We start from the raw sequence: 16,927 nt of genomic DNA on the forward strand, positions 1-16,927 counted from the left end.
CTGTAAGGTGGGATTCAACACTAATGTGAAGAATTAAGATTTTCAGACAATGCACTGGATGCTTCAGAAGGCTCTTCTGTCTGGCAGTAGAGTAGCAAAGTAATATGTTAAGTACAGGCATGACCCCTGTTCAGAACCAGTCTTTCTTTCTCTCTTTTCCAGGCTCTGTCCCAAAGGCATGGGAGGTGAATTGTGCACATGTGTAGTAAAAAGGCAGTGATTCTTGTGATAGCTCAGAGCAAGTTAGCTCTGAAAATGTAGCCAGTACAGCTGCAGTTCTTGCAGGGGCGGCTCTAGACATTTTGCCGCCCCAAGCAGGGCAGCATGCCACGGGGCGCGCTCTGCCTATCGCCGGGAGGGTGGCAGGCGGCTCCGGTGGACCTCCCGCAGGCGTGCCTGCGGAGGGTCCGCTGGTCCTGCGGCTTTGGTGGACCTCCGGAGCCGCGGGACCAGCGGACCCTCCGCAGGCATGTCTGCGGGAGGTCCACCGGAGCCGCCTGTCACCCTCCCGGTGACCGGCAGAGCGCCCCCCGCGGCATGCCGCCCCAAGCACGTGCTTGGCGTGCTGGGGCCTGGAGCCACCCCTGAGTTCTTGGCCCAAGTAGGAAGCCTACTTTTTAGTATCAAGTTGTAATGTTAATAAGAAAGATCAGATGAGTGGTCCCTTCTTGTCTGCTATCCTGTGTCTGACAGTGACTGGTAGCAGATGCTTCTGGTGAAGGGCCAAGAAGCCCTAAGTGGGTATCCCAAGTGCTCACAAGAAGAGTTTCTTCCCAACCCCCTTAGTTAGAGGTGAGCTAATACCCAGAATAAAGATTTACATCTCTTCTAAACGTCAGGGGTGCTATTTTTTAAAAGCAACCCTGCAAGTTTGTCTGAGCCTCATTAAGCACCGATCTCGGTGAGGTGATGAGCACCACCTCTGTGATATCAAGCATCCTCAGTTCTCACTGACGTCAATGGGCGGGAGTGGGAAGTGCTCTCAGACTTGAGTTCAGAGACCTTGAAAACTCTAGTGCCTACCAGACAGTCACTGCCCTATTCTGGTTTTCGGGAAGTGCTGAGTCTAAACTCTCTGGCAGTTTGTTTTATTAAGATAGACGCCAAAATATTAGGGATGACAACGTTCATTGTCTCACTTAGCGCTAAGCGGGCTAAGGGCCTAATTCTCCCTTGCCTGGTACATTCTGTAGTCACTTCCCTCTGATGCACCTGGCATTGGCCACTGTCAGAAGACAGGATACTGGGCTAGATGGACCTTTGGTCTATCCCAGTATGGCTGTTTTTATGTTCACGTACCTTGGGCAAAATTGTACCAAATCAGAATCCTCCATTCACTTCAAATGGTGGTTGCCGTAAAGGTGGTTGCCGTTTGTACAGGTGTAAAGGCAGGCTTTTTTGCCACCCCAAGCAAAAAAAAAAAAAAAAAGCAGGAAAAAAACCTGCGGGGCAGCCGGAGCCAGGGTGCAGGGGTCTCCCTGTGCTGCAGACGTGCCCTGACTAGCGGAGGGGAGGCGGAGAGGAGGCAGGGGGAGAGAGAGAAGGGGGGAAGCCAGGGCTTCAATGGGGCGCTCGCCACGCAGCCCTGACTGCTGCACCGCCTGCCGGGTGGGCTCCATGCCGCTCCGATCGGCGGGGAGGGAAGGACGCGGGCTGCCGGGCTTGCTGCAGATTTGGCACCAGCTGGAGCAGATGGAGCATGCAGCTGGCTCCTAGCAGGGCTCTCCCCTCCTCCGCGCCGCCACCTCCTACAGGGCGGCCGGATCGGCAACCCCCCCCCCCCCCAAAAAAAAAGGCGTCCGTGCCACCCTAGGATTGGGCGGAATGCCACCCCGTAGATTCTGCCACCCCAAGCACGAGATTGCTCGGCTGGTGCCTGGAGCCGGCCCTGTGTAAAGGACTGCCCAAGGTGCAGGGCAGTGGAGAATCTCCGGCCTGCCTGCGAGTTTGCAGAACTGTTACAGCCAGTTTACACGAGATGGCAATAAACTTCACTTGCCAGGCTGCAACAGCATTCTGTTAGCACCACTGCTTCGAGTACGAGCTACCCTTTGCAAAGTAAGATAATTCTAAAGATGTATTTTATAGTACCTGCAACTGTACTGCTCTTGTGAGACAGTGGCTTTCAACCTCTTCCTTACGGGGCCCCCTTCCACTTAGCACTATGGGGGGAAAAATGGGTGTTTGTAACTCCATCTTCAGAGCACCCGCCCTAGTGATTATGTAGCAGAAAGCTAACTGTAAATCAATAGCCACTGTTCCCTCCCAGGGGGATCTAACGAGGTTGGGAGTCCCCAGGCATCATTCGGTAACATCTCACCAGAGACCGACACCTACCTCTTGTGGAATCTGGAACTTTTTCACCACCCCAAGCTCGTAGTACATCTGAATTCCACACTTCACAAGCTCTAGTTCAGTGCACTTGAAATCGGAGAAGTGGAACTCATAGATCTCAGACTGAATGGGGTCTGGCAGTTCTTCTTTCTGAAAAAGAAACAGTTTGGCTTGTTTCCATGCTGGGTGTGCCATTCCCCAGAAAGCCACACATGGGTCATCTCAAAAATGCCACCAGATTATTGCTGCTGCATTCTTTCAGATTACTCAAATATCAGTACTGTAACGTGCTTTTTAGGTAACAATAAAGGCAAAAGTGCTTCTTCCAGTGACAGTCCGTTTTGGTTTCTCTGCTGGGATTTAGCAGAAGAGAGCTGCCTCCCCAAGTGGATTTCATATGTGGTCAAAAGTGGTCATGGACTGGTGAAAGAGGCCAGTGGTGGCCCTAGGTCTGTATTGGCTCTGGGTAGCGAAATGAGTGGAGGATCCTAGCGGTTGAGCTGGTTCTCAGTAGGGTTTGTCCTGTAGGGGCTCAATTGTGCTGGTTAGGTAATGCCTTGTGCCAGGGGTAGTGCAAAGCAGCCTGTTCCCAAGATCTCTGGAAGGCATGGCCTCTAATGATACTATCCTAGGCTATGCCACATGCCTGTATGGTTGGGAAGGAGGGAGTTCTGTTCTTTCTATTCGGAGGTGACCAGATACCATGCTGAGGGGGTGTCACTATAAGTAGTGTTCTCCTACTTCTGCCAAATTCTTATTTGTCTTTACTGTCAAGTCAACGGTGCATGGGGCACTCACCAGTAGTACTGTCAATTCATCATCTTCACATTCCATTAGTTCTTTCCCCAGCCTCTCTCGTGTTGGCTACAGAGATCACATACATGTTAATTTTACCAGCAACTCGACAATCAGCACTAAAGCTGTATATGTTTGGAGTGGTATCTAGTCCAACTTCCAAACACATGTTCTCTTCTGAACCTTACTTACATTTCTGATCTTAAGGGTCAGTTCTGACTTATAAAGTGACTCTGACAGTGGTGGAGGTGGGTTTCCATATGCAGTGCATCTCTCTGATCATAGAATCAGGGTTGGAAGGGACCTCAGGAGGTCATCTAGTCCAACCCCCTGCTCAAAGCAAGACCAATCCCCAGACAGATCTTTGCCCCAGATCCCTAAATGGCCCCCTCAAGGATTGAACTCACAGCCCTGGGTTTAGCAGGCCAATGCTCAAACCACTGAGTTATCCCTCCCCTCATTGCTTCATTGTCAAGTGGAAAAACTGTTTGTCCTCTAAACTCACTCTGGGGACTGACACTCAAGCTGGGTTCTCTGTCTCAAGCATCATCACAAGGAGTAGAGGTCCTGTAGACTCTGCTACGCCCATTCAACGTCACTGTCATCAGACTATGCTTTTGGTGAAATCTGTGGAAACTATCTGTGGAAGCCATTTCACTATGGCTAATGGAGTTGCACAGATGTAGTGAGGACTTGATAATGCCCAAGAAGGAAAGAACCCATCTTAACTCTCAGAGCCTATAGTGAGTTTGCAGGGCTAGCATTGAAATACATTTTTAATACTAAGCATTGACCATTTGCTTTTCCTTAGCTAAGGTCTTGCCTCCCGGCCCAACCATTGTCCACCTGGCAGCTGTCCTCCCACCCCAGAGGTGACTGCATCTCAATGGTAAAGTGTACCTGTATGTACAAAGCTTGTTTAAAATTAATTGCAGAAGTTCTTCAGCAATGCAATTCTTTCTGGTCAGCTCTGGTTGAGCTGAAGCATTACCACCTTCAAGGCACATATCACGAGCCATCCCTCTGTGCAGGCCTTAGGTAAATGGAGCTCTGGAAGCTCCCAGGAAGTAGCTACGTGGATCTGTCCCTATTGAAGGTGGTATCACAGCTCTGACAAGGGTGGGGCAGGAGAGAATATGGCCCATTTACTAGGATGTTGATGGGCCATTGTGTAATGGAAACTCACTCTGTGGTGATGGGTGCCTTAGAAATGCATGTAGTAAAATACAACACTTTGGAACAAAACATGCTACATAAATGCAAGTTCTCTCAGGCACAGTTGCTATTTAAGCATGCAACATCTGTATGCTGATTACAGTATAAATTGAAAAGCAGTACCAGGATTTCCTGAATTTCATCCTTATCACACTTCACATGGTACAGCACCATGTCCTGAGCAATGTCCTTACGATTCTCCAGCTTGTTTATCTTATCGTAAGTATCCGTGTTGAGGACAGACCAGCCCAGGAACTGGGTCAAAGACTTAAAAAAAGAAAAGAAACCATGAAACCGCGGAGCCCTCCTTATGCATGTTAAAGTATCTCATTGATTGCTATTGGTTTATTTCTAGGGAAAACATCCTCATAGTCTAACACATCTTATTACCAATAGGTCTATAGATGGATGTGAACAAAATGTCCTGCCTCCCAGAGCTTACCACAAAACACAGCACACTCTGGCTTAGTATATATGGCCCAAAACCTTTAAATAGCCAGTCAGGTGGTTTTAGCCTGAGACTGGAAATTGACATTCTGCCATTAAAGGCATTGGCGTTCCAAGTTGCTCTCTGACAAATGAGAACCTTTCCACTTGCTGAAGTAGGAACAGAGGGCCTGTTCTTGCAAACTCTGAGTGAGTAATACCTTGGTAGCCTTTGTGACTAATCATGTGAGTAATGATTACTTGTGAGTAAGAGTGACAGGATCAGGCTTAAAACTTTAACAGTAACATTCATGTTTTTTCTAGGGAGACATTAGCACTGCAAGACAAGTCATTCAGCAGAGATACTGGGACACAGACTGAGAACCTAACAAGTTGTTTAACAAAGTTAAGTCTAGACTTTACTGGAATTACGTCTCTCTCTTGACTTCTCTTTTGTTATGATTGTCTAAGCAGCCAAAGGCCTCATCCTTTAAGGGAACAATTGTTACACTGGTTGGCTGCAAATAAACAAACAGGCCTCAATATAAAAGGGGTTTCTCTTGGCCTGAAACTCCTTGAAACTGTGCTCGGCCCCCAAAACCGAGGCAGCTGCACAGGCGCTCTGCAGCTGCCCAAAGAGCCGTTTACTCTCAGGATACACTAACTTCTTAGCCGAGATGTCTGGCCAGGCTGCACAATGTGTCTGCACTGTAGAGGTCAAGGGGCCAGGATTTGGCCCCCAATCGAAAGTGAATCTGGTGTGGATATGGATTGGTGATAACACTGTGCAGCTGGAAAGGGAAATACTGAGAACTGTGAGAACAAGACTGGGCCCTTCACGATTTGGAAAAGGATGCAAAGGTATTCACTGCCTTCTTGGTCCCTGGTTCAGATCTGTGCCATGCTGCTAGGGTATGTCTACATTACAATAAAACACCCGTTCCTGGCCCAGGACAGCTGAGCAGGGAGCATCCCAGAGCCCAGGCTCCAGCCCGAGCCCAAACGTCTGCATTGCAGTTGTGTAGCCCCGCAGTGCAAGGCCAAGTCAGCTAACGCGGGCCAGCTGCCCGTGTTTTATTACAGCATAGCCATACCCCAAGTGACCCAAAGACTTTTGCCTTCAGCTGTTCAATGGCTTATGTGAAATGAATTGGTCATCTGTCTACTTCCAAAAAGTTTGCCCACCCCTGGCCTAGATGGTGATATTTCAAATGATTTTGCTAGTTCTGTTTGAGTGTACAGGATCTAGAACTTGAAAATGCATGTCAGGTGTTGTGCAATTCCCTTCAGAAGCTGGGCATGTTACCACTAAATCTTCAACTGCCTAAAATCTCTCTATCAATCAATTTCTTAGACCTAGAGCTACTGAGTTACACCTCCACAATCAAAGAAAAGATTGGGGGCTGCAAAACATTGGAGACCACATGTACTGCTAAGAATTATTGGGTCTTAGGCAGGGTTCCCATTTAACACCTAAGCTACTTCCAGAGCGGGTAAGCACTTGTACCTCCATGAGAGTCTCATCCTGTTCATCAAATGGCTTCCCGTCTTTTCTGTTGTAAAATGTGGCAACACCAACAATTTCTTCTTTTTTATTTACTATTGGCATAGACAATACATTTTTGATAGTCCATCCTGAGTCATCTAGAGGACCTTCCTTAAAGCAACAGCAAGCAGAAAGATGTTGAATATATAAAATGTATTTTCTAAATGCATCAGTGCTTTTCTTAAGTGAACTCAGTAATGAAACAAGTTACAGGAATTTGTACATATAAAAATTAATCTATATTACATTTATGTTGACAATTCTGTCTAACAGCTATGACAGCTTTCACAGTACCTGAAATTTAAACATCTCATCTGCAGCAGCATTCATAATATTGCAGATCTAGAAGATCACAAAAATATTTCGTTTTACAAACAGGTAGCATAAAGTCCAATAACCTCCTTTCTAAAATACTTAATTTTAAATCTAGTTAAAGCAGCTAAATTGATCAGTCTTCCATAGTTGAAAGTAAACATGAATTTGACTTTCTGATACTCAATGAAGCTCTCGTCAAATACTTACAAAGCCACTTTCAGCTACATAGGTTGGGAGTCCAGTAGCAAGTGCCCAGTGATCTGCTGTGGGATTTCTGAATGAAACAAAAGTGTGTGTATAATACAAATTAAAGATGGAGGTTACATATATTTCCTGGAGATTTTTGTAGAGCTGGAACATATATGGTTATCCATATCATGCAGCACGCATGTACACGGCTATTCCTTAGTCAGCCAGGTAGTCCTGTTGATTTCAAAGGATCTTCTTGTGTGAACAAGGATTACTCACATGAGTTAAAATTCATAGGATCAGACTCTCATTATCAACAGACAGGGCAGTAGATGAGTTAGAGGATTCAAAGGGTTCAGTATTGCATGGTGTATTCCAGTCAATTCCCAGTTTTTCATCTTGAGTGTAACTAGATACAAAATGGGACTGGGAATGTATTTAATGGTTCTAAACTTCAATATGCAAAAGAAAAAAAGAAAGAAAGAAAAATGGGGCAGTTGGAAGAAGGGAAATGTAACAGGCCCAATCTTGCAGACCCTTGTGGAAGAGCTCACCGTCAAAATTAAACTGATACAAAGCAATAAATGACCAAGAGGTAGTCAAGACTTACAACCCTAGATTTTTTAAAAACCAAGCTAGGTGACGTACTCCCTGTTGCACACTGGTGCACTAGCATTTCACTAAGGTGGGATTTGCACAAGGAGAGGCAGCTATCTTGAAGAACTGAGAGTGTGGGGACATGCCATGTGTAGGGGACTGCATGGAGGAGGGCAGAGACCAAAGTGGAAGGAGGTGACCAAGGGCTGATAAGGCAGGCAGCATGGTACATGGGCAGGCATCTCAAAGGGTGGTGTGCAGTCAATGAGGGCAGCTCTACGGGAATTATGAGAGGGAAAACAAACATTGAATTTGAAGTGGGAGGCCAGGGGATGCTAGTGATGGGTTCAGGGAAGGGACTGACCTGGTTCAAACTTCTCGGCAGCAATAATTTGGAGGGTGAGGAAAGTTCACAGGGCAAGCTAAAGCAGGAGGCTGTTACAGGCATCAAGTCAAGAGATGACAAAGGCCGACATGAAAGATCTCATGGCAAGAATAGAGGGTGGTTTCTAGACATGTCAAAGCAACAGGAATTACTGTGCCTGGATGTAGGGCATGGGAGGAAGAGGCGTGAAAGTTGGCTTTGAGGCGGAATCTATGCGACAGGGTGGACAGAGGACCAGGCAGTGAAAAAGAAAGGCAGGAGAGAGGACGTTTGAATGGGAGGATTGGACAGCTGGTGATGAAGGACTGGGCAGAAGGGGCTAGGAATGGAAAGGTGGACTTGTGTATCTACAGAAGTGGTGACTTTACCTGTGAGTGGGTGCTACCACAGTGATACAGTGGCCTGCTTGTTACATTCTAATCTGAATTCCTGATGAATAGAAGCAACCAACAATTCCATGTTCCATTGTTCCTTCAGCTGTTCATTAGCTCATGGGAGACCTTCATTTTCAGATACATATCCTATCAGTCTGTGCTACACAGAGGCAATGGAAATAGCTCTAGACGTGGTACTAAAGCTTTGCTTACTCACGGGATAACTTTAATATCTTCCTTTCCATGTAGGATATAATCGACAACTTTGTAAAAGACTATTTCCTACAAAGAAAAAAATCCTGGTTCAAGCTTGTGGTGAGAATAAACAGTTGTGGGATGGGGAGGATACTAGGTCATCCACTTACTCTGCCATCTGGAGTCCGGGGCCCGGAATAAGGTGGAACTTCACCCATTAGAACTGGCCACAAGTCAAAAAATTCCTGTTTTAAAAAAACCCCCAAAACTTTTAATTTTAATACATATAAATACGTGTACCCATGGTAGGATATAGAAACAGGCAGGGTTCTACTACCAGTATTATAATTTGCCATGCACCTCTATGATGCTCTCTAAATTAAACCAAAATGTATGTTAAAAACAAGACCTATAGCTGAGCTGTCCAGGAGAGGGCTGGACAGCGCTAAACACGGGTTTTGAGGGAAAATCCAGGACTGTGTTGGGGTCGCCCTGCAAGTAAGAACTAAAGCTGGTGGAAGCCAGAGGCTGGCTGGTGTGTGCTGACAGGCTGCTGGGGTCAGAGCTTCTGGACCAGGGCTGTGGTTACACACAGACACTCAGGGTGTGACCAGCATGCTGACAGGCTGTCTGTGAGCTGTCCATGCTGGAAGCTACAACAACAAAGTATTTGTGAGGTGCCCCAGGTTGCAGGGCAGGGGTGATACTGCCCCCCACTGGTCTGGACTGCACCCTGGAATTTCATACACTGTTAGGACAGAAGTTAATGCCAGAAATTGCCCAATTCACGTTTAGCAAGTAACCTAAAGACCCTGTGTTATCTTGCCATGCACATGAATGCTTACCTTCTGTTTGGTCCTATCCAGAAGGCCCACTGAATATCTATCACAGTTCAAATATGCTCTCACTGTGTAAAAAGCTTTGTGGAACTGCCTTTCGATGTCCGTCAGCTCCTCAAATACCTTATTAGCTGACCACAACAGCACCTGAAGAATAAAACCAAATCTGTAGACCGCTCCTTTTGGAAAGCTAACTATACGTGAGACAGTATGTGAATAATATTTAGATATCGCAGATTCCTAGAAATGCAACAGTACAGTATTTTAGAGTCTGCTAACTCTGCTTGTTCCGGCTCGGTTAGTAGGGTGCGACTTTTTTCATTGACTTCATTGAGAGCAGCGTTAAGCCAACATTCAGCATTTTGTAAAATCCCACGTTCGAGCTGCGTAATGCAAAATTGAATAGTCTGAAATTAAAGAAATTACCTACTGTTTTAAAATTCACTTAGCAGTGGCAATTGTCTGTTCTGTAAGTAAAATATTTATTACATCCCCCAAACTATATATTAAACTAACATTAAACATTGCAAAGTTTTCAATTAGAAGGGGGGAATGCTAGAATTAATGTTGCCTGCACAACCCATAATTTGGCATATGCACAAGGAGGCCAAATTAGGGTTGCACAGGCAATGTTAATTCTAGCATTTTCAAACTTGAAGACTTTGCAACCTTAAAGTTCTTTTAGGCTAGGAAGTTGCATCCCAAAAACAACTCTTACTCAAAAACCAAAACCCAAGTTCCATCAGGTGGAACCATACCCAACTTGGGTCATCAGCAGAGTTTGGACCTTCAGATTCATAGCACAGACTTCTATGACTTGCCTTAATGGCATAACTAGTAGCAGTAGTAGCCTGTCTTTCTTTCCTCTGTTAACCGGTGTCAGAAGGGTGGAGGGGAAGGAGAATGACTCACCCAGTCTTGAGGTGGGGATGACTTTGCCTACAGTAGCACAGCTATTTGCTGACAATAGAGGAGTGTAGAAGAGACTCATGATTCCTGGGTTCAGTTGCAGGTTTTCAAAGGGACTATACTAGGATATATTCCCCTCCGCCCTTCTCTGTTCTTGCTCCCCTGCTCCTATTAGGGTGACCAGATGTCCCGATTTTATAGGAACAGTCCTGATATTTGGGACTTTTTCTTATATAGGCTGCTATTACCCCCCACTTCTGTCCCGATTTTTCACATTTGCTGTCTGGTCACCCTAGCTCCTATCAATCCCCACTGCTACAGCTAAACCTCCAATATTAATGCATATTAGTTAATCATTAACTGGATAACTTAGCATTACTAAGTACTTCAGTTTCTTAGTAATTATGTGTAATTAACATTTTTGTTCAGCTGAATTAGAGAGTGAGTAATGCTAATACTGAGTAATCTCATCAATAAGAATTACTACTAGAATGGACAAATGGTTCTACCACTCAGAAAAATGAATCCCTAATTCTGCCCTCAGCTGCGCACTCAGACGCTTGTGGAGCCTAGTGAATCTGAGAGGGTGGCTAGGCTGGGGCCTTTATCCCTATTTCTCCAGTCAATGAGATATTCGGCCCGGCTGATGGCACAGGAGAAATAGCTCTGAACCTAGACAATGAAACAGTTACTGGGATCTGCCTCTTCATCTTACCTGGCCTCTTCGAGTCTCACAATTGTGAAGATAACTCAAATGATAAATTTTCAGGTTTAAGGACGCAAAATTCAGATACTTCAGGAAAAGCTGAAATGGAAAACAGTCAGTGTTGAATCAAACAGTGGCCCTGGGGGTACTGGATTTCATAGCACCACTGCAACTACGTTAGTCTGTCACTCAAACTCACACCAACCAACCCGTGTCAATACTTTGCTTTGTGCTGATATAAGGGGAGGCTTGTTACCAGTGTGACTTGCCCTGGTAATTTATTGAGGTAAGCTGCACCCATGTAAGCCCATTTTACAACATAGCAGTGTCGACAGCAGTGGTTGTCAAACTTGTTTCATTTGCAGACCCCAAACAAATTTTGAATGGAGGGTGTGGACCCCTTTGGACATTCAACCGGTGGTCCGTGGATCCCTACTATAGAAGTTTTAGACTGAAAAGTGACTGAACAGAATTCAGTTATAAATGTTGCATGTGCTTGGCACAGCATTCGACACAGTGTGAGAAAGTATCAGAGGGGTAGCCGTGTTAGTCTGGATCTGTAAAAGCAGCAAAGAGTCCTGTGGCACCTTATAGACTAACAGACGTATTGGAGCATGAGCTTTCGTGGGTGAATGCCCACTTTGTCGGATGCATGCATGAGAAAGCGCGCTAAACTGTGGGCTTCTGAGGTAATGACAACACTTACAGGTTTAGACCTGTAGGTGGGGCTATACATATGCTTTTGATTGATCAGAAAAACAGAATGCCTTTTCTGGGATCTGAAACTTTATTTTCACAGTCACCTTCCACAGACCCCTAAACATAGTCTGTGGGCTCCCAGGGGTCCACAGACCACAGCTTGAAAACCACTGGTCTACAGTAAGGGAATTGGCACCAGTGTAGCTATGCTATTGCAAACAACCCTAGTCTAGATGAGCCTATATATTATGCATAGTAATATTAGGGTGACCAGATGTCCTGATTTTATAGGGACAGTCCCGATATTTGGGGATTTTTCTTATATAGGTGCCTATTGCAGTCCTGATTTTTCATACTTGCTATCTGGTCACCCTAAGAAAGATACATGCACAATAGAAACTGACCTACACTGGATCTTTTGGACACTTACACTTTCATCGGAGCTGGTGAAGAATGGGCCATTCAGCTTATTAATGGCCATGATCACAGCAACTAGATCTTTTCCATTCATGATGGGAGTTGCAAGGATGTTCCTTGTAGTGTATTGGGTGAGTTCATCAACAAATCTGCTGAACTGAGTGCACTGTTTAAACGAGGGAAAAATGAAAAACAAAGCATAGTCCAAAATGTGAGCAGTCTTAAAGTCAGAAAATCTCCTTGGTGAAGCCACCTAAAGGAAGCTTGGTCTAAAGTATATTTTGAGGCATAGGGAATAGCGTCACGTTAACAAGAATAGAGGTGGTTGAACATGCATTCAGAGTTTATTAAACTCCAATGTTTATTTTCCTACAGTTCTCATGTAACTTGTTTTGGAAAGACCTCACATATTTGAGAGATTTTAGCAGTGTTCCCTATCTAAAAGACTAAGGACCAGGAAATTCTCTCCAGAAAAACTCATAAATTGCAATCATGGTAGGTTCATTTTGACTCCAGTTTTAGTCTCCTGCCACCTGACCCACCCCACCCCACCCCCCAAGCTGCTGAGTACCCACAGCTCCCAGGTGCGGGTCTGTGATCTCCTTTGTCATTTGGACAACCTCCCTGTGAGAACCCCTTTACGTGTCTGTGTGGTCGTCTTGCTCACCAGGAGCAGAAGGGTTAAGGAGTGCTATGCCCCCTTCCCTGGGTGCCTGTGGGCAGGGTGGGGAGTGAGCTGAGCCTTCACTCCACTGCCAGTGTGCTGGCTGGAAAAGCCAAGCTGCTGAAGATGGAGAAGTGCTCCTGTTTATAACTCAGCAGTAACTTAGTTACTATGCTCTGGGGAGCAGAGAATTGTGTGTTGGGATGAAGCAGCATCATGCTGGGCTCTCATAAACAGGGCCGGCTCCAGACCCCAGCGCGCCAAGCGTCCCGCGGGAGGGCGGGAGGGCAGCAGGCGGCTCTGGTGGACCTCCCGCAGGCATGCCTCCGGAGGGTCCGCTGGTCCCGCGGCTCCGGTGGACCTCCCACAGACATGCCTGCGGGAGGTCCACCGGAGCCGCGGGACCAGCGGACCCTCCGCAGGCACGTCTGTGGGAGGTCCACCGGAGCCACGGGACCCACGACCACCAGAGCGCCCCCCGCGGCGTGCCGCCCTGCTTGGGGCACCGCAAATCCTAGAGCCGCCCCTGCTCATAAATATGGGGCCAGATTGTGTGCCAAGAAAAGAAGCTATTCAGACAGCCCAGGATCACCAGAGTGCTCTGCCAAGCCCCATAAAGGCCACACCCAGTTTCACCTCTGAAACATGGTGGCTGGGGCATGTGTGCTGGGAGTGGATAGCACAGAGCTGGCTCTGCACCACCCAGGGATTCTACTGGAGGAGAATCCCCAGCTGCCCCTAGAGGGCAGGGCAGCCCCAAGTCCCCTTGGCACTGCTCCAGCAGCACTGCCCAGGAATGCCCTATATTCATGTTACTGTCTCCCAGCGTCTAAGGCAGGGATACTCAGCCAGAGGCTCGCAAGCCACAGGTGGCTCTTTCATGTGTCGCCTGCGGCTCTTTGCAGCACGTGATATTAAGCCACCGTGTGATTTAAGTATTAACCAATCTAAGTTATTAACCAATCAGGAGGCTTTTACAATATTGTTAACCAATTGTAGTTGATAAAATAATAATACTTGGTCAGTCATTTTGCTATGAGAATAAGTACATATATAAAAACAATATTTCCCCTGTCATACTATTTACATTTGAATATATAGTACCGTAGTAAATGAAACAATTAATTCACACTACTGTGGCTCTCTTGGGGATCGCTAATTTTGGCTCCTGAACCACTGAGGTCTGGGTATCACTGGTCTAAAATAAAACTGTCTTCTGGACAAAGAAAGGATGCTGGCACGAAGGGATGTGAGGGTGGGGGGGAGGGGAGAGAAAAGATGAAAAAACGTTATGAAGAGCTAGCCAGTGAGATAGCATCTTCTGTTGGAGCTGTGTTCCCCAGTCATCTAGACCAGTGTTTCTCAACGACCGGTCTGTGGACTGGCACCAGTCCCTGACATCTCCCAGAAACAGTTCAGGAAGGCAACAAGCCAGTCCCTGATATCAAAAAGCATGAGAAATACTGATCTAGACAACCTTCTTGAGTCCTCCCAGCCTTCCCTGTGCTACCAGGTAGATAGATGGCATTTCTGCCTGTTGTGTCTACTTCCTTCAGCTGACCTGGTGGCTCTCTCAGCAATGCACTGTAGTTAGGACTGAAAGCAGGAGCCTTGAAGCCCAAATTGTTTCAATAGGCTGCAGTCTGCATTGTAAGCAGCAGTGACCTACACAAACATATTACCCCCAAGCATCAACCCCTACGCTGGCCTTCCACATGATGCTCTTCACCCTCCATGACGAGGACCTACCATGAGTGCACACATTGGGTACAAGGAATGACAATAGTTAAGGTGAAACTTGCCAGAGATGGCGGTTTCTCAGAGGGCTCCCTGCTCTGAAACGCAGAATAGAGAATGATGGCAAATGTGACTGTTAAAATATTACTTTCCTCTGATTTGCTCTTAGTGCAGTGAATGGTTACAACTCCCCGCCCCAGCACTTAACATGCTACCCTGTAAGACAGGGAAACTTTGCTAAGGCATTTGGATATCAGAGTGATGCGCTTTGGCTGAATGGATAGACAGATGGCTGAGTTGTTATGAGAGAACTATATATGAAGTAATCCCAGCTATCATATTTGGGTCACATGGATTATAACTCAGATTAGCCTGCTTCAGTTTGGATTCAGATGCTTCAACTAGGGTATATAATGCTCATATATGAATATATAAGGCTATAAAAATAAAACTCCTTGGCTACAGGTCCCTTAAGAATAGTGAGATGTGTGAACAAAATTAATATCTCACTGCTTCTGATGAGAGTTCACATATCAGTGCTAAGGATGGCTCAAATCCTTGGCTCACAAAAATATCTCTGAAGAGCAGTAGCCTACACTGGATGGAAGAAACTTGAGCCAGAAAAAATTCCTGGGGTGGTAAAATATTCCTGGACTCTCTCTAAGGGCTTGCAGTTTCTGTGCAGTGCCTCAGGGTGTAGTCAGCACAGGGTTAGACTGTAGCAAGTGTCTGAGTTGCTGCTCTAAAATGACTTTTTTTTTTACTAGATGAGTTTTCCATTTTGAGCCAATATAAAACGTGACACAAGGCATTGTTCTCAGAGCACACTAACAGTCTGACAATTCAATTATTCATTTATACCTGTGAAATATTTCACACAATACATTGGAAAGTTTTTTTTTAAAAAAGGTAACCATCCCAACCATGTCTTTGGTTTCCAGCCATACCGCTGGTACAGTAAATGAGACTTCTACTGCACTGATTTCTCTTATGCCTGTTCATCATTTTCCTTAACTCTACAAACCCTGATAGAAAGTCTAGTTCTTATGAATCTTCCATTAACAGAGCAAACCAATGGAAAACCTACCTCATTGACATCCTTGATGTTCATAGTTCTCTTGGTTTGAGCCACATGCCCCACGATGCCCATGTCCAAAGGATAGACAATTTCACAATCTGGTGCCACCAAGCATTCGTCCAGTGTGCTGTCTTTCTCGATATTGAAAAGCCTGGTAGCTAGCTCTGGTGTGCCATTCCTTTGCCTGTACATAAAAAGGCTGCAGCGGTCTGCATGGATGAGACCGCTGATTCTTCTTAGAGTCTTGAAAACAACCTTCTCCATGTTAATACTTTCCTGCATGTCTTGGATCAATTCAAAAAGTATCTCGCTCTCCTCTGATGCCTGATTGCTGCTCAATGGCTCTGGTCTCAGTTTCTTATCAAAGTATTGCTTGGCAAAAGCAGGGTTACCATCGAGAAACTTCTCCACATCATCTTCCTTGATACTCATGGTGAACCTTTTAGATTCCCAGATCTTGGGATATGTTATCCCAGGAATACTGTCTGTTTGAAAAATGTTCCTCCTTCTGGTGTGCTCCCCAAACAAGGAGATCTAATGCTCTGCAATGCTGCCCCTGGGATGGCCAGGGGTTGAGGGCATTTTTGAAGAGTGAATGTCATTAGGAAAGTTATTCCTTAATAATGTTGAAGGTGAGTCCGTGGGAGGACAGGTCTTAAGCAAACAGATTAAATGACCCATACTAAATCTGCAGGTCAATTTTCCCCTTTACCTTACATGCAAACAGAGCTATGTTTTTAGAATATTTAAGAACACCCTCACTTTTCCCTGGATGGCACAGATGTATCCATTTTCCTGAAATGGTTATGTTGGTTTTTCTCTTTCTGGTAGACCTCTCTAACACTGAAATAAGCTCTTTAGATTCTAATTAAATATACACTGCTCAGGTCTAATCCCTGGCTAACAAGGTGCATATCTTATTATTCCTGTGCTCGTAGAAGATCTGAGGGAAACAGACTTCAGTGAACGTTCAATCTGTCAGTGAATCTGTTTAGCCTGAATATAAAAGGCTTGGCATAACATGTTGACAAGACCCCTATGTTTACTGGCCACTGGCTTTTTTTTTTTCTCTACTGAGACTAGAGATAAGTGATCCTAAAAACAACTGGAGGTTTGATTCTGATCAGATAAGAGCCTGGATGCCCTAGCAAATTGGATCCCAACTACACCAGCCATTTGTCACTGAAAGTGAGTGGCAAATTGGGCCAACTCTCTTTGTAGGAAACACAGACTGTTCTGCTGCTGGCTGAGACAGAAATGACTCCTGTGTAGAGCTGTGTAATCTGCGTGTTGATAGGCTTGTGGATCTTCGTCTCTTACGAAATCAGGGGTGCTGTTTTTCTTCTATAGCAACAGTCTAGCTGCACTATTACTAAGCCAGTAGTGTAGAGCAGGCTTTATAACATCGGAAAGGTGCCTGAGCCCTGTCTACACTAGGACTCACATCATCATTGCCATGCATGCAGATGCCTTGTTAATGACAATGGATGTAATGTGGGTAGGGCAG

At 45.7% G+C, this 16,927-nt stretch overlaps 1 protein-coding gene across 1 annotated transcript in view; it reads right to left on the minus strand.

The window, feature by feature from the left end:
* PDE6B (phosphodiesterase 6B) overlaps positions 1-15,852 on the minus strand; it is a 39,547-nt gene extending 23,695 nt beyond the window's left edge. The window contains exons 1-12 of the mRNA XM_039544532.1: positions 15,430-15,852; positions 11,955-12,107; positions 10,835-10,924; positions 9,217-9,357; positions 8,542-8,616; positions 8,394-8,458; positions 6,839-6,905; positions 6,611-6,658; positions 6,278-6,427; positions 4,468-4,611; positions 3,133-3,198; positions 2,338-2,484 (exon numbers count right to left, since the gene is read on the minus strand). Of these exons, the coding sequence (XP_039400466.1) occupies positions 2,338-2,484; positions 3,133-3,198; positions 4,468-4,611; positions 6,278-6,427; positions 6,611-6,658; positions 6,839-6,905; positions 8,394-8,458; positions 8,542-8,616; positions 9,217-9,357; positions 10,835-10,924; positions 11,955-12,107; positions 15,430-15,852 (1,569 nt within the window). The remainder of the gene's footprint in view (positions 1-2,337; positions 2,485-3,132; positions 3,199-4,467; positions 4,612-6,277; positions 6,428-6,610; positions 6,659-6,838; positions 6,906-8,393; positions 8,459-8,541; positions 8,617-9,216; positions 9,358-10,834; positions 10,925-11,954; positions 12,108-15,429) is intronic.
* Positions 15,853-16,927: the final 1,075 nt, after the last annotated feature.

Source organism: Mauremys reevesii, linkage group 6 (genome assembly GCF_016161935.1).
Source record: "Mauremys reevesii isolate NIE-2019 linkage group 6, ASM1616193v1, whole genome shotgun sequence".
Lineage (NCBI taxonomy): Eukaryota > Metazoa > Chordata > Testudines > Geoemydidae > Mauremys > Mauremys reevesii.